At 39.9% G+C, this 20,396-nt stretch overlaps 1 protein-coding gene across 5 annotated transcripts in view; it reads right to left on the bottom strand.

Annotated features, from left to right (window-relative positions):
* The window catches only part of RFX3 (regulatory factor X3), a 390,908-nt gene that overhangs the window by 147,473 nt on the left and 223,039 nt on the right, over nt 1-20,396 (bottom strand). For all 5 annotated transcript variants that reach the window (XM_073669195.1, XM_073669206.1, XM_073669227.1 and 2 more), the window contains one exon: nt 14,156-14,280. In XM_073669195.1, the coding sequence (XP_073525296.1) occupies nt 14,156-14,280 (125 nt within the window). The remainder of the gene's footprint in view (nt 1-14,155; nt 14,281-20,396) is intronic.

The following is a 20,396-nucleotide window of genomic DNA, read 5'->3' as shown; positions in this document are numbered from 1 at the left end:
ATCCAGTCATTGGATCCCGCCTATCCTCTTGCTAAGTCCCTTAAAATCTGCCTTTCTGAAATCGAACCTTGAAGTCTGACTCTTCTCAGGTCTTCCTCCTCTTGTTATCCAAAATTCCATAATAGCATGATCGCTGCCTCCTAGGGTCCCAGCCACCCTTACCTCCTAAACCATTTCCTCCCTGTTTATGAGGATTAGAACCAAGGTAGCAGATCCCCTTGTTCTCTCTTCTACCTTTTGGAAGATAAAGTTGTCAGCAAGAGAGGATAAGAATTTTCTGGACCGGTTACTTTTGCTGAGAGAGATTCCCAACAAATGTCTGGATAGTTGAAATCTCCCATGATCACTATGTCATATTTTTTTGATAATTCGGCCATCTGATGCATAAAGAGTTCATCCATATCTTCAGCTTCCCCAGGTGGCCTATAGTAAATGCCTACAATGGTGTCCTTTCCGTTGTTCTCTCCTTGTATTCTTACCCAAACAGTTTCCACAGAACTCCCAGTCTCTGCTTCAATCTCTGTGCAGATATACACTTTTCTAACATACAATGCGACACCTCCTCCCCGTTTATCAAGTCTGTTTCTAGCAAATAAGTTGTATCCTTCTAGCCTTGTATTCCAAACCCACCAAGTTTCAGTGATGCCAATGACATCATATTTCTTTTCCTACTTTAGTAGCTTAATTCTCCTTGTTTGTTGCACATGCTCTGTGCATTTGTATAGAAACATCTTAGTTTGTGATCGGTTTCTCTTTCTCCAATATTTTGCATGACATACGGGCAGAGACCCTCATTCCATCGATATATCACTTACTGGGTGCCGCTTTTTTTTACACAATCTCTGTTCTCTCTGCTGCAGATGTACCAGTTCTCTGAATGCTGAGCTCTGTATAACAGCGCCCACATCACTAATTGCCAGCTTTTTGTCTATGCACAGTGTACACAGAAAACTGTCAATCAATGATGGGGAGGTGGGCTATACAGAGCTCATGAATATGGAGGACTACATGGCAGCACTTTAACTAGTCCCGTAGTGATAATCTCCTATTGATAAAATACGGATTTTATCAAAACTACAGAAAGCAGCCCAGCAAGTGACACATTGCTAAAATCAGGGTCTGTATATATTTTGTGGCTTTATACACAGTAGTCATATATCTGTGACCTTTCTGTAGATTGCAAATCACACAACTTTCCATAAGGGCTTTCATGTATGCATGGTAGCTTCTCCCAAGTTGATCAGACTAGGTAGTTGGAACATGTACACTGACGAACAAAAGGGTAACAATGTTTTGAACTTTTGACTTGCAGGCTCCAAATCTCACCATCCACTAGACAATCATCTTGGCTACCTCACACATAATTTTGACTTGTTAACCTTTTGTTTGTCAGTGAATATTTATCTACAAGTAAATTTTCAGGTTTAAGTTGAAAAATAAATTGGATTTTTTGGCTTACGGTTACATGGTGAAGATCACAGTGTCAATCTACCACGACCTTGACGCAACAGTTGCAAACATTCCAACCCTATTGGAGTTTTGGTCAGATGTCACAAATTACCAGTGACTTTGCCCTCATAGACTTTAATGTACGTCATGTCTGAAATTTGGTTGCTTTTTTAACATAATCACTTGACAACACGTGACAGACAAGGTGCACAGATGTTTGTGGTCACATGACAGCAATTTGGATGACCACAAACCTTAGTTGCAAGAAATCTCCAGCCTAAAACAGAGACAATGTTAATTTGGAGATATGATGAACATGTTTCTCATAGCATATTCATTTATTACATGCAAAAAAGACAGCTGAATTGTGATAGATTGAAATTAGCAATATTGCTACTTTTTGACAACATTGGTATTCCCAAAAGTGGATCATGATGTTCTAACCACCCATCATGATGAGAAGTGACGAGCCTACAATAGAGCGCACTGTCAGTGCACATTGTAAAGAGAGCAGAGACCAGTCACGCCCCCAAAACAAACGTCGCTTTCGGGGGGGGGGCTGATCTCTATTCTCACTGCTCGCCATGAGAAAAATAATCTAAACACTAGAGTTGAATTTTTTGGATGCTACATCACAAGAAATGCAATAGTATACGATCAAAACATCATATCTACTCCAAAATTATATCAATAAAAACGTCAAGCCCTTACTCTGCTCCATCGACCAAAAATTGAAAATGGGTTTCGGAAATTGGCGAAACAAGCAAAAAAATGTTTTAAGAATTTTTTTCTCATCGCTTAAACAAAATAAAAACTATGCATGTTTTCTTTCACCCTAATTGTATTAACCTGAAAAATCATGTTGTCAGGTCCTTTTTTGCCGAATAACAAATGCTGTAAAAACAAAACCCAATAAACAATGTCGAAATTGCATTTTTTTCACAATTTTGCCACACTTGAATTTTTTTTTCCAGTTTTCCAGTCTGTCATTTAAAAGTACAAATTGTCCTACAAAAAAATCAAGCCCTCTTGCACCTATGTCAAAGGAAAAATAAAAAAATTATGGCTATTGGTAGAAGGGGTGGAAAAAATGAAAATAGAAAATCGCCTGGTCAGGAAGGGTTAAGTTGCGCCGATTTTGAAGCCTAACTTCTACTTGTCATACTTGTCACCTTGATATTTTTGTTTTATGTTCGCCATCGTCTACATGGTTTTTGTAATCTGGTTGTTTGTGGACGATTCATTATTTGTGACAATTTTTTTGTACAAATATACTCGTTTTCCCCAGAAGTTATTTTTTTTTTCGTTTTGTATCCCAAAATTTTTTGTGCAGCAAATGTTAGAGTTGCGAAAAACATTTTAACAGATTAGATAAATTTGCATTCTAAAAAGGCACAAAAAAGTTTAAGATGAAAAAAAAAACATCATTTTTTATTTTGTGAAAAATTCACGAACCTGTTGTAGAATCCATTATTCATTTTTGAGGCAAATTCTTTAGAATCACTAACATCTCATGAAGTTTGTGCAAAATAAAAAAATTACCTTTATTTTTGTCTTAAACCTGTTTTGAATATTCATTTTCAGCGCTAAAAGGTGCATGTTCTGCTAAAATTGTGCAAAATTTGCAAAAAAATAACTTGCGTACATAATATCACAGAATGGAACTGGAGGACATTTGTACCAAAACTTTGTGATTTTTTTTTTTTTAAAGTAACAATTGATAAATTAGCTGAAAACATATGGAAATTCCAAACTCTGCCAACAGTGTTAAACAGAAAAAGAAAAAAAAGGCAAACACATAAAATAGACTTATAAAAAGGTGGTGTGACGATGAAGAGTAAAATCTTAATTATGCCAGACATACTTTCCGATGGCAAGAGCAGCATTCCTTTATTTTTATGTTAACTCTTTAATCTCTGTTCTTTAGTTGATTAACACAGACTACTATTTGTATAACCCTGAATGTTATCTGCTCTTTGATTCTGAAACAATGATGTGTATTTACAAGAGCCCCTGTGATACCAACTTTGTATATAGATTATCTCAAACAATGATAGGTGAGCCCTGCACCTTTACCTCTGACATGTGATATACACACTAAGCTTTGGGGGAGGAGGGTGAGAGCAGTTCTGCCATTCAGGGGGGCTGAGCCCAGAGAAGCAGACGGGACATGTGTTTCTGAGACAGAGGGAGTCTTGGGACAGAGATTCAGACAGACTTTGGAAGGAGAATGAGAGACATCCTCCAGAACAGCAGATGGATTGCATGGCATTACCAAAAAGACACAGATTTGAATTCTATATTATTCTAGCCTAAGGGTACCGGCCCTGACTGGAAAGATTCGGATCTGCTCCATTAACCATCAGAGAGACATGGATACTTTTTGGGGAGTCCAGGAGAGGACGAAGAAGTCACCTGGCCCCGTGGATATGTTGTTTTGGGGTTGCTAGGAGGGACCCACCAGTCGCCTAGAACCCATGGAGACATTTGGAGTTGCCAGGAGGGACCCACCGGTCGCCTGGCCCCATGGAAACTCTCGGAGAGGCCAGATTTGGACCCTCGGGTCTCCTGGTCTTGTACCTCGGTGGACTGCTAGCTTCCTAAGTTTGTCGCTACCTCCTCTCTGTGAGGGCCCGCCAGAAGTGGGAGGCCACTAGTTGAGGTAGTCGGCCCTGGAAGTCTCCAAAGTCGCTGCTGTTCTATCTCGGACGGAGCGGAAGGGTGAGATTGTGTAATGTTGTACCATCTCTCCTCCATACATATGTGATCTAGTCTCCCGGTACTTACCTGCAAGCAACCTCCGATCCTCACAAGATCTCCTTCTCTACTCCCCTCTTATCTCCTCTTCCCACAATCGTATACAAGATTTCTCCTGCGCATCCCCCCTACTCTGGAACTCTTTACCCCAACATATCAGACTCTCGCCTACCATGGAAGCCTTCAAAAGAAACCTGAAGACCTACCTCTTCCGACAAGCCTACAACCTGCAGTAACCACCGCCCCACCACATTACTGCATGACCTCCTCTACCCCCACCTACTGTATCCTCACCCATCCCTTGTAGACTGTGAGCCCTCACGGGCAGGGTCCTCTCTCCTCCTGTACCAGCCGCTGACTTGTTTTGTTAAGATTATGTAAATGATTTTGCTATGTACAGTACAGACCAAAAGTTTGGACACACCTTCTCATTTAAAGATTTTTCTGTATTTTCATGACTATGAAAATTGTACATTCACACTGAAGGCATCAAAACTATGAATTAACATATGTGGAATTATATACTTAACAAAAGTGTGAAACAACTGAAAATATGTCTTATATTCTAGGTTCTTCAAAGTAGCCACCTTTTGCTTTGATGACTGCTTTGCACACTCTTGGCATTCTCTTGATAAGCTTCAAGAGGTAGTCACCGGAAATGGTCTTCCAACAATCTTGAAGGAGTTCCCAGAGATGCGTAGCACTTGTTGGCCCTTTTGCCTTTACTCTGCGGTCCAGTTCACCCCAAACCATCTCGATTGGGTTCAGGTCTGGTGACTGTGGAGGCCAGGTCATCTGGCGTAGCACCCCATCACTCTCCTTCTTGGTCAAATAGCCCTTACACAGCCTGCAGGTGTGTTTGGGGTCATTGTCCTGTTGAAAAATAAATGATGGTCCAACTAAACGCAAACCGGATGGAATAGCATGCCGCTGCAAGATGCTGTGGTAGCCATGCTGGTTCAGTATGCCTTCAATTTTGAATAAATCCCCAACAGTGTCACCAACAAAGCACCCCCACACCATCATACCTCCTCCTCCATGCTTCACGGTGGGAACCAGGCATCTAGAGTCCATCTGTTCACCTTTTCTGCATCGCACAAAGACACTGTGGTTGGAACCAAAGATCTCAAATTTGGACTCATCAGACCAAAGCACAGATTTCCACTGGTCTAATGTCCATTCCTTGTGTTCTTTAGCCCAAACAAGTCTCTTCTGCTTGTTGCCTGTCCTTAGCAGTGGTTTCCTAGCAGCTATTTTACCATGAAGGCCTGCTGCACAAAGTCTCTTCTTAACAGTTGTTGTAGAGATGTGTCTGCTGCTAGAACTCTGTGTGGCATTGACCTGGTCTCCAATCTGAGCTGCTGTTAACCTGCGATTTCTGAGGCTGGTGACTTGGATAAACTTATCCTCAGAAGCAGAGGTGACTCTTGGTCTTCCTTTCCTGGGGCGGTCCTCATGTGAGCCAGTTTCTTTGTAGCGCTTGATGGTTTTTGCAACTGCACTTGGCGACACTTTCAAAGTTTGCCCAATTTTTCAGACTGACTGACCTTCATTTCTTAAAGTAATGATGGCCACTCGTTTTTCTTTACTTAGCTGCTTTTTCCTTGCCATAATACAAATTCTAACAGTCTATTCAGTAGGACTATCAGCTGTGTATCCACAAGACTTCTGCACAACACAACTGATGGTCCCAACCCCATTTATAAGGCAAGAAATCCCACTTACTAAACCTGACAGGGCACACCTGTGAAGTGAAAACCATTTCCGGTGACTACCTCTTTAAGCTCATCAAGAGAATGCCAAGAGTGTGCAAAGCAGTCATCAAAGGAAAAGGTGGCTACTTTGAAGAACCTAGAAAATAAGACATTTTCAGTTGTTTCACACATTTTATTAAGTATATAATTAGACATGTGCTAATTCATAGTTTTGATGCCTTCAGTGTGAATGTACAATTTTCATAGTCATGAAAATACAGAAAAATCTTTAAATGAGAAGGTGTGTCCAAACTTTTGGTTTGTACTGTATATCCCTATCACATGTAAAGCGCCATGGAATAAATGGCGCTATAATAATAAATAATAATAATAATAATAATCTTGGGCATTTGCTGGGACTGTTCTCTGTGTTTATTGTCCGCTTTGTGGTTCAATAAAGTATTGCCACACTGTTTTACCCTCACCCTGTGCTGTCTGAGTAGCGTTAAGCCCACGGAAGACCCCGGGTCTTCACAGGTGGAAATTAAAAGAAGAATTGGGCGCAAAAGAAAAACAGGTGAAAAACAACATAAATAGGTGCAAGTGCAATAATGAATAAGGACTTTAATGTTCAGTGAAATATGTTTGTGCAATAGAAATAGGAGCATTAGTAGTAATAAAAAGAGTAATAATTATAGTTTGGACATCAAAATGATCCAATAAATGACCCATAGAGATTTGCCGATCTGTTACAACATCAGCAGTTACAAATAATTGGTAACTAAAATGTATTAACCTAGGCGGAAATGCTTCAACACGATAGGACAAGTCACAGCTTGCCCTTGGAATGTTCTGCCTCTCCCAATATATTTTTCTCTTCATTTAAATTGTTTACTGACTTTTGAAGTGAATTATGTACTAGAACAAAGATAACACTTTAACTACTTCTCAGTCATATTAGTTGTGACCCAATGGCCAAGATATTTTATTTTTTACGCTAAGTAAGTTTCACGGAAAACAACTTTATTACGTATGTTTCCACTGAGTCGAAATTAATATATAGAGTGCCTTGAAAAAGTATTCATACCCCGTGGACTTTTCTATTTTTTTGCCTGCAAACTTTTATGTGACATACCAACACAAAGTAGCAAGTATTTTTGAAGTGTAAAGAAATGATACCTGGTTTACTAATTATTTTAAAAATATAAATCTGAAATTCATGACGTGCATTTATTTGTATTCAGGCCCCCTGAGTCAATACTTTATAGGACCAACTTTTGCTGTAATTACTGCTGAAAGTTTTTGGGGGTATGAGTCTAGAAGCTTAGCACATCTAGAGGTTGAAATTTTTGCCCATTCTTCTTTGCAAACTAGCTCTGTAATATTAGATGGACAGCGTCTGTGAACAGCAATTTTCTAGTCTTGCACACAGATTCTCAATGGGATTTAGGTTTAGACTTTGTAGCTCTGGTAGTATGTTTCAGGTCGTTGTCCTGCTGGAAGGCGAACTTACTCCCCAGTCTCAAGTCTTTTGCAGTCTCTATCAAGTTTTCCTCCAGGACCTTCTCACCAACTCAGACCAGCTTCCCTGCCCCTGCTGAAGAAAAGCCCTCCACAGCATGATGCTGCCACCACCATGTTTGACAGTGGGGATGGTGTTGTCAGGGTGATGTGCAGTGTTAGTTTTCCACTACACATAGCGTTTTTCATTTAGCCTAAAAAGTTCTACTTTGGTCTTATCTGACCAGAGCACCTTCTTCCACATGCCATTTAGGGGACACTTAAAAACTGCTGTTCACATACGCCCTCCATCCAATCTCACTGAGCTAGAGCTAGTTTGCAAAGAAGAAAGGGCAAAAAAATAATTCAGCCTCTAGATGTGCAAAGCTGGTAGACACATACTCCAAAAGACTTGCAGCAGTAATTGCAGTGAAAAGTGGTCCTACAAAGTATTGACTCAGGGTGGGTTGAATACAAAAGCACATCACCATATTCAGATTTATATATTTTTAAAAATTTTAAAACTATGTATCGTTTCCTTTATACCTCACAAATGCTTGATTCTTAGTGTTGATATATCACATAAAATTCCAATAAAATTCATTTAAATTTATGGGTGTAGCTTAAACAAATGTGGAAAAGTTCATGGGTATGAATACGTTTTCAAGGCACTGTATGCTATGCAAACAGGTAGGAAAAGACATGCTTAAAGATACTATTAAAAACATGACACACTCCAGAAAAGGGATTTTCCGGTGAAATGAAAAAAATACATGCACTGACGAGCAAAGGGGTAACAATGTTTTGAACTTTTGACTTTCAGGCTCCATATCTCACATATCTCACCATCCACTACTGTTTTGAATGTGAGACTACCATCATTTTATAGACAATCATCTTGGCTATTTCATACATAAATTTTACTTGCAACTATTTAGCATATGATTAGTTATGCAGATTCTTGTCATGTCACTGCATTGTTACTGTTTTGCTCCTGGTGGTGGAAAAATATTTTTCTTCATGTATACTACAAATTACAACCTGTTCTCACATTTCCTAATAGCTCAATGTGTTATCAGGTTGATTCCCAAGCGAAAGGTCATTGGTTCAAATCGAGGAGCAGCCATGAAGAAGATTTCCCAAGAAAAGAGTAACAGCATTATCAAGCTCATCGATAGCGGTCTCTCGGCCAAGAAAATTGCAAAACTGCATCATGTGAGTGCCATGACAGTTGGAAGAATACAAAATGAAGTCCGTCCATTCAAAAGCCAAGAGGTGGAAGTCCAGGGAAAATACCGGAGTCACAAGGTCTATTAGTTCTGGCACGACAAACACTGCAATGTAGGTGGCGTCACAATAGTGAGATCACATACATCCATGCAAGAACTGTGTGACACACATTACACAAGTCTGGAATGGTGGCCTAAATAAAGGCGAAGAAGCCTCGACTTCAATATTGTCATAAGAAGCATTGGCTTGAGTTTGTGAAAAAGTGCAAAAAGTGGACAGTAGAAGATTGGAAACTGGTGATTTAGAGCGAGGAGACGAAAGTCAATAGACTAGGCTCTAATGGTGCAAATGGGTCTGGAAGGAAAAAGGGGATAATGGATTGAGAAACTGAAGGCACGGTCAAGTTTGGTGGAGGAAGTCCGATGATATGGGGTTATTTCACAGCCAAAGATTTTGGATACTTGACCAGGATCGATGGTATTCTCAATGGTGAGCTATATGTGAGTATACTACAAGACAAGTTACTTTGTACACCTCTATACTTGTACTATGGGTATGAAAAGAAACACATAGTGTTCTAACAGGACAACGACCCGAAGCATAGGCCAAGATTGGCGAAGAAATAGTTTGATGACAATGAAGTAGAGGTGCTGGATTGGCCACCACTGTCCCCAGACCTCAACCCAATCGAACACTTGTGGGTAGAGTTGAAGAAAAAGCTGTATACATATCCAAGTGAGTCGACCAGTATGCACCAACTTTGGGAACGATTAGAAGAGACCTGGGATCAGATTTCAGTCAAGACATGCTTGAATCTGATCAAGAGCATGCCCAGAAGGATTCAGGCAGTGTTCAAAGCCAAATGTGGAATTATAAAATACTAACTAAATAATAAAAATTAAAATTTAGATTTTTAGGAGCAAAACTGTAACAATGCAGTGACATGACAACAATCATGCAAGTTAAATTTATGTTATGAGATAGCCACGATGATTGCCTATAAAATGATGGTAGTCTCACATTCGAAGCAGTAGTGGATGGTGAGACACAGAGCCTGAAAGTCAAAAGTTCAAAACATTGTTACCCTATTGCTCGTCAGTGTAACTTGAAGCTTGTGGGCACCGATGCAAAATTTCCAACAGAGCCCCAGCTATGATGGGTCTTTAAAACTATTGGTCTTCCCATGTGGGAACATTTGGGCTTCCTGATGCTCTGGGGCCGGAGTGTAACTGCAATCCCTGCACCTACTGTACTTACACACCCTCCTCCCCACAATATTCCTGTTCCGGTCTTCCGGCTGTTTCATGTAATCACTGCAGTTCCAGCTGCAGGGGGTTGCAGGTGTCAGAACACTGCTGTTGCATGTGGGGAGGGGTGACCCTAGCTGTCTTTTGGGGAATGGATAAACTGCTATGTATAAGTCTACAATACTATGGCCCTGCATCACGGCATCAAGTAAGCCATCATGTGGCAGATGTAAGAAATGGTCCTTATTGGTTAGTATGAAAGCTTTGCTGTGATTGGTTTCTATGGGAAACATAGTAATGGTATTTTTTTTCCTTTGGACAATTGTTTCTTTAAGAAAAAAAAATACATGACAAAAATATACTCTTCCATTGAAATGTGTACAAATTTGTAATAAAATGTTAAAACTCTTATATACTAGCTTAGGAGATTCCCTGCAACCAACAGGAACAAACTGGGCCAGGCCAATAAACAAATGTATTGGTTGTTTCCTGGTTACATTAGTATTACATAATGGGCTGATTTTACTTTTTGAACGTTTTTTGCTAAAAGCAAATAGCCTCTTCAGAGAAGATTACTAGGACTCTAGTACCAACTTTTAGATGTTTTAGATTTAGACTTTTAGATCCTATAAATCAAAATCGCCCCTTTAAAGGATTAGGATTAGAAGCCGAACCAAAAACTCCATTTGCAGACACATGTTTCTGGTGTTTACCTCTCATTAGTGCAAAGCAGAACTCGTTTGGGTAGGTGAAAGGCCTGGGAAAGGAAATCAAAGGGACAAAGTTTCACCAAGTTGGCGTAGGGAGACTTATAAGCCATGCAATACTCCTCTGGAAATTTAAATATGCAAATATCCTCTTCAGATCGGAAGAAACAGGAACTCTAGTGTCACAGTTTATTTGTTTCCGGCCACAAAATAATCTACACAACTGCGGCCATTAACAATCAAACACCTTACAGATCACACCAATCTGACTAGTTATCTGACCAGTTACGCCCCAGCCCTTGCAAAAAAAAAATAAAACATTTACAAAAAACAATGCTTCTGCTTCTCTAGCAGGTTTTTGCAAGATTATTTTAGGAGCTTTTAATTGAGCCTGAAGAATTATGGTACCACTAGTTAAGGGTTTACATTATGTTTTTTTAGTTTTAGTGCTCCTATACAAAAGTACTTGAGCTGGCTGCCAAAATGGCGTTTGGAGCCAAACATTGTACATATGCGTGTCAAGTTAATCACAGACTAAAAAAATATATAAAATCTTCATCTTTTCTCAAAACTAAGCCCAGGTATTATTATTAATATATGCAAATTTGCACAGAATGTATGTCACTCTGCATCATGTCGCTTTTATCCTGTACACTATGTACCTAATACCTGGTGCAGGGTTCAGTTGATTGTGAAATGGATTTTAAATGCATAAGCCCATTGTTTCAGTCACTCATCTTGAAGCATTTCATAGAGAAGGTCACTTCATAATTCAGCGGACTTGAAATGGAGATCTAAAAATATCCCCCATGCTTGCGACGGACGCTTACACTTCTGGACTAATTCGGCTTGACGTGCTTTTTGTCTTGCTGGATTTCTGCAGTAGGCTTTCATTCTGGATTGCGCTGGCACGGTACAAGGTTTCTCACATTTGAGCATGCTAATTATATTGTTCAACTCATTTTTAATGTATCATTGTTCGCTGGTAAGTTATGCTACATAATTACTCCAGCAGCGAGGAAGAACTAGCCCTAGCACTTTTCAAACATTAGAGGGGAAAAAAAACAAAAATAATGCTTTCATGGGTTCTTAAGTGTAGGCGTCAAAATTAATAGCAATTATGCACATAATGTAAAACTATACAACAAATATGACAAGACTTCCTGTAGGGAAAATGATCTGAGATACATAATGAATTGTTTGGGAAACCAATTACATTTTTAGGAATTGGGTTTAATCAAATCATGTGTGGAAAGGTGTTTTTTATTTCTTAGCAAGCAGACGTCTGCTAATCCAGATAAGTGTGAAGCTTTGACAGGGCATGTAAGCTCCGAGCCCAAATACTTGATAATATTCACTAGGGCACTTTGATTCATAAGAATTACTTCCTGTACAAATATGCAAGGAGTTGCAAATGGAGCGATCAGTACAGCGCTACACGTAGGCTTGGCGAATGGGCTTGGATTATGTGAACACCCAACATACAGGGCTGTAGAGTCGGAGTCCATTTTACTGGAGTCGGTGTAAAATGGACCGACTCCGATTCCTAAAATATATAATACATTGGGTACAGTAGAACAATGCAGGATGTGCTGTAAATGTTTTCATAATAATTTGGGAAAGTTGTGAAATGTCCTATAAATGTTTGTTCTGTTCCTAATAGAAGGATCTCGGCTGTTAGTTGAGATGAATCTGTGTTGCACTTTATATACACGCTCAGTAGTGAGGCAGGGCTGTGGAGTCTGAGTCGTGGAGTCGGAGGTTTGGCTTACCGACTCCACAGCCCTGCTAACATGTCACCCGGTGGGTAGGATGATCCAAAATGATTTTCCAAAAAAATAGACTTATGCAAATGTAGAAAATTGCCCATATTTGTTAGTGCTCTTCAAATGTCCCATAAGAGTCTGATAGAAACAAGTCTCGATACTGGGTCCCCAGAGGTGGACCCAAAATTCCATAAGAGGAGCAGATCATTTATGGCATATACTGTATAGGCGACAACCCCTTTATTAAAATTGCATTCTTAAGAAAATATTAAAAAAATGAAATCTGATTTGTTGCTATGGCAATACTTTTGTGGGAATTCATCAATACTGGAAATGTATATGTCAGTCTTGATCCAGGGTCCGCTTTAGTAAGGTTTGCCAACTTTATTAAGAGGAGCACTGCTAGGTCCTTATTCGCATTTACATGATTTGACATTTGGTAAGGTTTTAATACTAGAGATTAGGACCATCCCGAATAGGGCCACCTTGACGTGGTAGGATGGCTTTTACATTTTTTGATCAAAATTATGTTAACTAAGTACACTATAATATTTTTATGCACTATTGCTATTTACCTATTTAATTGCTGCAGGGTATTTGCTCATTTTGGTTTTATCTTAGGATTTGTCTGTTTAGTGGCCAGTGTGAACATGCGCCTACATGTTGTATGCACACCAACTTATATTCCAGTTCATCTCTTTAGGTTTTAATTGAGAAAAGGGTACTGATTTAAACTTTTACAGATTTTTAGTATTTTATTTTTTAAAAACATTTTTTTTATTTTTTAGTTCCCTTGGGGAATTTAACCTGGGATCATTTCTTCGCTTAAACTAAAACACTTTAGTATTGCAGTATATTATGAAATTGCGGTTGGACTTTGAAACCCAGCGATACCGAACTGTGTGGAAACATTAATGGACTTCACTAGCTATATTTCTGTGTGGGTGCAGTTAAGTGACTGGGCAAGGTGAAGTTAGTGGCTTAGTTGAAAATAAAAATTACCGCAGCACACTATAATCATGATAATAATCTTTTTATTTACACTAAGCAGTATGTGTTCTTCTTTCTTGTCCTTCAAAGTTAGATATGTAGAAGATATGTAGAAGTGAGTCGAGTATTTGGAACCTCATCCATCCTACATTTATCACTTACACTGTAGGTGATAAAAAATGTTTTTGTGGGATAAGCCCATTAAATGCCACATTTATATATTTTGTTGACATCCGTGGCATACCTTGTCCATTCCAATACAGCAAAAACATGACCAATATATACATATGTCCACAAAACATGGCATGTCAGTTCTGTGGTTCTTGTGTTGATATGAATGACATGACTACTTGCTTGGCTCAGCAACAATGGAGTATTTATTATTCAGTGAAAGGCAACCATAAAGCTGACCTAGTGCGCATGAGAGCAGGATGCTGGAGTGTGCTCCTAGTTGCACAGTAGAAGACTCAATTAAGGCCGCAAAGCCAGGTAAGTGCACTTTAGGAGCAATCTAGAAATTGCTCCATCCATCATATTTTCAAAGGCTTACCCACAGTGCCACTATGTTACATTTACAGATCTTACATAATATAGATTTGATATAGTATTATTTCTGAAATCTTTCTGACATTCACATGTGGGCACTTTATGTCTACTAGTTGAATGTCAGCCAGATGACAAATGATTTTTGTGCACAAACTTTTTAAAGCTTTTAAAACTTTGGAGAAGACCTGGCATCACTCAGAGTCGTGAAAGTAAGTAGTTTGGGGGCATTACTCATATGTGATGTGTAGACATGGTATGAGACATCTTACCTGCTGCTGCACCGGGACCTGTTGTACAACCTGGGTGGGCACTGCTGCTTGACCTGCCACAGACGTCTGTAATGTGACTGTGGAACCCGTGTCCGACACCGTTTCGGATGTCTGCATCGTAGTCTCTGCAAAGGAACAAATAATTTAGCTTAAATTTTACTTTTATACAAAAGGGAGAACATTTTAAACATTTCCTATTATGAAAAAATAAATGTTTTATTTAGTAATATAGTTGACAGAGGGACCCTAATTCCTCTTTTCCTACTATCAAGAGAATATATGAAATGCCAAAAAGCATGTCATTTTTCATGTACCCAATACAGATAGGTGAGCAACACTCCAAATCTTACGGCAAACTGGCCAGCCATTTAATGTGTATGGGGTTATGGAATTTTCCCTTAATCAGATATTGAAGGGGGCGGCGAGGAGGATGTCAGGCTGTTGGATTTCATGCCTAGTCCTTTTCTTCTCAAGGCAGATAAGCCACCATCAGTAGTGACTGGTAGTGACTTACTCCCCTCTCCTCACTGATAACATATGCAAGGTCTGTTAAACTGAGCATACATGTGTTTGGGGAAGAGGGTGTTAAGTGACGGCTGTCAGCTGAATGGTTATTTGTACAACACCTTAAGGTCTGTTTCAAATGGTAGTAAAACAACTACATTTTAAAGGCATTGTTTGGCCACAGCATATTGATAACCTATTTATATAATAGGTCATCAACATGATATCAGTGGGGGTCTGACAACTGGCACCCCCACAATAAGCTGTTAATTGCTTTGGCAATTGGTTTAAAGCACAGCTCCATCCAATGTGGAGCAGCAGCTGCCCAGTACGTCAGTACTTTTCCTATTGCCATTCTGCAGTGCTCAGCTGCGGCCACTACACCTCAAATGGAGCTGCGCTTTGTAGCTTCATTCAAAGTATTTACATCCAGAGCTCATCGAAGCAAATAACTGCTGATTGGTGGGGATACTGGGTGGTGAACCACACTGATCTCTTATTCATGTCTTCTGTTGCCGTCCTGCAGGGCCCAGCAGCGGCCGCTACACCTTGAATGGAGCTGTGCTTTGCAGCTTCATTCAAAGTATTTACCTCCAAAGCTCATCGAAGCAAATAACTGCTGATTGGTGGGGATACTGGGTGGTGAACCACACCAATCTCTTATTCACGTCTCCTGTTGCCATCCTGCAGTGCCCAGCAGTGGCCGCTACACCTTGAATGGAGCTGCGCTTTGCAGCTCCATTCAAAGTGTTTACATCCTGAGCAAATGACTTCTTACTGGTGGGGGTGCCAGGTGTTGGATCTCACTAAGCTCTTATTGATGACTTATCCTAAGGATAAGGTTGCCTTTCTACTGTGGCCAGTAAACCCCTTTAATGTCTAACCGGACCACCTTCCCTCCTAAAGGTTTTTCTTCTTTTTAGAAATTCTAAATCGGAGATCTTACAAATGCTTTTAGAAGCTTCATGAATGAATGAATACTTTAGCCCTTGGCAGACTTTCAAGCCAAAAGAGGCAATGTGCAAGCCTCAAAATATTTTCTATGGAGCCTAAGAAACAACACACTGGGTCCATACTGCACCCTTGTATACTGCCATCTGCCCAGAAGTTGACTGTTGCATCTACCTTCTTTTTCCATCGCTGATCTCTGTTATTCTAAATTGATACAGGAGTAGGATGCCCATGCAGCATCTATCACTGATCACTTTTGGATACAGTGGGACAGTACAAGGTTCAGCAGAGGCACAGACAGCATGTCTGCCATCAAGACAGGTAATAAAAAGGACACAAGGTAAAATTTGAAATTTGTAAATTAGGAATTTGTTGCTTTGAAAGCCTTTAACATATAAACATAACTCTTCTTAGGAGATACAACTCTCCGAGAACAGAAACATAACTAGTCAGCGCTTGATGAGCGTTTTGAGAAAAGCTGTCCTCCAGTCTAGTTAAATATTCTCCTGAACATACTTTAGAAGTGATCGATTCCTCAGACAGCCATCACCAAGGATCAATTAGAATGCTAAAGCATGTTTGGGGAGTACAAACCCTTTGCCAGCTTTCTAAAGCAGATCTTTCAGACCTAATGGGCATGCTTGAGCATACTCAAAACCTATTCTGGTCAAATTCCCAGATTTGGAAGCTGCCAATCTAAAACCAAAGTTCTACAGAACAATGGCCATGTAGTGTTCACAACCCTGGCACAGCTACAACTTTACCAAGTGCTTATATTGTCCTCCATTAGCCCATGCAATTTTTTTTAGTAGATACACTAATCCAGTGGGATAAGATACATTTGCAGGATGTCACCGATGCTACCAGCATGTAAATGAATGGCACGTTTATTGTAGAAAATATGTGCAAAATTTCAATCTAGTCATCCTTGCCTAATGTGACTGTCAGGTGTGTCACGAACAACAGATGCTAGTATGACAAAAGACCTTTTTATTCTGGCTAATTAAGCAGTTGGACACACCCGCCTGTTAATGGTTCCGCTTTTGTACCGCCAGCCCTGGCTGAATCATGCAAGATCTACAGCTAAATAGGCCACAGTTTAAAAGAAGGCTAATTAACCCCTAGAAGAAGAGGAGAAAGAGTTCTGCAAAAACCCAGCTGCTCAATGAGACAAGATTAGCATTTTTTTTTCAAGTTGACAAGCAAAACCTTAGAGAAGCAAACTGTGTTTAGAAGAAACACGTGTTCTTGTAGGTTTCGGGCGAGTCTTTGTTAAACATGCTGAAGATTATTTAATACACTTAAACTCGCAGCAGGAATCCGGCTGACATCTATAATTTGCATACTAGACAAATTGGTTTAATTGTCTGACCTAATCAATTATTTTATCAAACACAACTATACACATGTGCTCACTTTAAAGAAAGACACATTTCACTTCAGTGCTGGCTTCTTCTTCACAACTCATTTAGTCCCCTTAATTCCCGAGGTTTACAAAGTTTCCTTCCAAGACGTATGTTTGATTGCCGACTTACAATGCAAAGAATGCCATGTATTTAAATACAGAATAACAAATAAAAGACTATAATTCTTTCTCAAGTGCACTGGGGAATTCTTTCTTTTTTTTTCCTCAAGTCTCTGACAATCATGTAAAAGGGAAGGAAATCAACTAACTACTAATCACATTTTATAATAGGAAACTTTGTGTCGTTTACTTCCAGCACTACTTGAAAAATAACTAAAGACTTTTATTATATCTCTAAATTCTAAATATAAAAGGAACAAAAAAAGTGAAAAAAAGGTTGTACATTAAAAAAAGGGTGCATGGTAACAACATAAAATACCGTAAGTGTTATGACTTCTAATTCAGATACATGAAGAACATACGGTAGTTTACAATCCCCAACAATGAATAGCATTCACTACAATAAAACAATATACTATACCGACTAGATTCATTTATCAGGTGGTATTACATGTCAGTTTGATGTAGTATTCAGGGCTTATTCACACATCAGTATTTGGTCAGTATTTTTCAGTATCGTATGCCAAAACTAGGAGTGGAGTATAGAAATAATATACTAATTGAAAGATTCACTCCTGTTCTGTGTTTTGGAGACACTCCTGGTTTTAGAATACCAATACTGATGAAACACTGATCAAAAATACTGATGTGTGAATAAAGCCTCATGCAGATTTTCAAGCTAAAACCAGAAGTAAATTCCAAAAGAGAGAAGTGGGAACTTTCCTATAGAGGCGTTTTTGTGTTATATTTGTGTACGGGCAGCACGGTGGCTCAGTGGTTAGGACTGCAGGTCCTGGGTTCAAATCCCAGCAAGGACAACATCTGCAAGGTGTTTGTATGTTCTCCCTGTGTTTGCATGGGTTTCCTCCGGGTTCTCCGGTTTTCTCCCACACTCCAAAGACATACTGATAGGGAATTTAGATTGTGAGCCCCAATGGGGACAGTGATGATGATGTGTCTGAATTGTAAAGCGCTGCAGAATATGTTGACACTATATAAATAAAAAGATTATTATTATTAGTTTTTATGTTTTTTTCCAAATTGCAAATTTATGAAACTTGGACCAAATTTGGACCTATTTTCTTTCTCGTGCAAGAAAATCACTGACGTGTGAATGAGCCCTAACGCTTGAATCTAACCTGGGGAACACTTATCATAAGAGACCAATGTTATTCTATGGGGCCGTGCATGTGTCCAATTTTTTCTCAGACAGAGTCAGTTCGGGGAAAAAATTGTAGTATGCCCGAGTTTGATCCGATAGTTGGATCGCACTCGGCCATGCAAGTCAATGAGTCTGTGGAAAATAACAAACTGCACATCTGAGTGTGGTCTGATTTCCACGGACTGACAGAATAGAGAAGATGGAGACATTTTGTTTCCCCATCTTCTCCTCATCCAAGAGAATTGGATCGCTCTATGATCACACAAAGAATTTGATCAGAGTTTCATTTGCATAATCAATCCGATTTTCTGGGATGAGAGAACATATGGTTGTCTGCACCTAGCCTTATTTGCAGTCATTGAAAAGCAAAAGGCTGTGAAAGAAAGTCGATGCTCAGGTTGGAATTTCCAGCTTGACCGCTGGGTACCTTCAGCTGAGCTTACTGCCTCATATATACCCAGCTGGGGTGAGAACCAAGGATGGACCGCGTTTCATGGACTTGTGAAACTGGAGAAAAAGATGATTGAAAAAAGCCTTAGCAGTAGTGTTGACGATTTCCGATACTGAAATATCGGGTATCGACCGATATTCGCGGTATCAGAGTTCCGATACTGAGTTCCGATACTTTTAGAATATCGAATACCGGAATCGGAAGTTCCCATAATGCCTGCGCTCTGCAGTGTCTCTGAAGGATGACAAGCTGGATGGCAGCGCTCAGCTTACTGTACTTGTCATTTAGTGTTAAAGGATTTATTAAAAAAAATAATAGTGTTTTCATGCACTGTCCCTTTAAAAAAGCCGACCGGCAATTCAGCAGCGGCATACACCGGTACCCGACAATTTACAACAGAAAGAATAGAGCATCACACATAGATTCGATAGATAGAAACATGTCAGTCACATATATAAGAAGTACAGTGACAGTGTTGCTTACTGTACTTGTCATTTAGTGTAAAGGATTTATTAAAAAACATAATAATGTTTTCATGCTCTGTCTCTTTAAAAAAGCCGGCCGGCAATTCAGCAGCGGTACCCGACAATTTAGAATAGAAAGAATAGAGCATCACACATAGATTAGATAGATAGAAACATGTCAGTCACATATATAAGAAGTACAGTGATAGTGTTGATTACTGTAATTGTCATTTAGTGTTAAAATAAAGGATTTATTAAAAAAAAAATTGGCGTGGGGTTCCCCGTAATTTTAGGCTCTAGCGGAGGTTAAGCAGACCGCTGGGGCAGATGTTTGAAGCCTGGGAAGGGGGTAATACCCACGGAGCTTCCCAGGCTACTAATATCAGCCCCCAGCTGAATACCTAACCTTTACTAGCTATTAAAATGGGGGACCCCCCCCCAAAAAAATGACGTGGGGTCCCCCCTATTTTAATAGCTAGCAAAGGCTAGGCAGACAGCTGGGGGCTGATATTAATAGCCCAGGAAGGGTGCCATAAATATTGGCGCCCTCCCAGGCTAGAAACACCAGCCGTCAGCCGCCCCAGAAATTCTGGCACTTAGCCTCGCTCTTCCCACTGCCCTGTAGCGGTGGCAGTGGGGTAATAGGGCTGGGGTTGATGTCAGCTTATAATGCCAGCTGACATCAAGCCCAGGTTAGTAATGGAGAGGCGTCTATAAGGCACCCCCATTACTAACCCCATAGTCAAAGTTAAAAAAGAAAACACAAACACCCAGAATAAAGTCCTTTAATTGAAACACACAATTTTTTAATGTTCTAAATTAAACCATACTTACAATCACGCCCATTCCAGCTGAAGCCAATGTCTTCTGCAATAAAAGTAAAATAATAAAGCAACATCATCCTTACCTTTCCATGGTTCCCATGACAGCTTCAGCTCTGCTACATTGACATGACAGTCTGGATCGCAACAGGCATGCTTGCGCTCCTCAGTGTCTCGCTGTGACGGCATCTAGATGAGCCGAGCTCATGTCCAATGAACTTAGCACACCTCATGCACGTCACTGACAGCGTGGGAGAATTCTCCTGCTCAAGCGCTGAGCGCAGGGGAATTTTCCCACGCTGTCAGTGACGTGCATGAGTTCATTGGACATGAGCTCACCTCATGCACGTCACTGACAGCGTG

Source organism: Phyllobates terribilis, unplaced genomic scaffold (assembly GCF_046119375.1).
Source record: "Phyllobates terribilis strain yellow unplaced genomic scaffold, ASM4611937v1 Scaffold_1__5_contigs__length_1240528914, whole genome shotgun sequence".
Lineage (NCBI taxonomy): Eukaryota > Metazoa > Chordata > Amphibia > Anura > Dendrobatidae > Phyllobates > Phyllobates terribilis.
The sequence above is the reverse complement of the archived record's forward strand: the minus strand, read 5'-3'. Positions and strand labels throughout refer to the sequence as shown.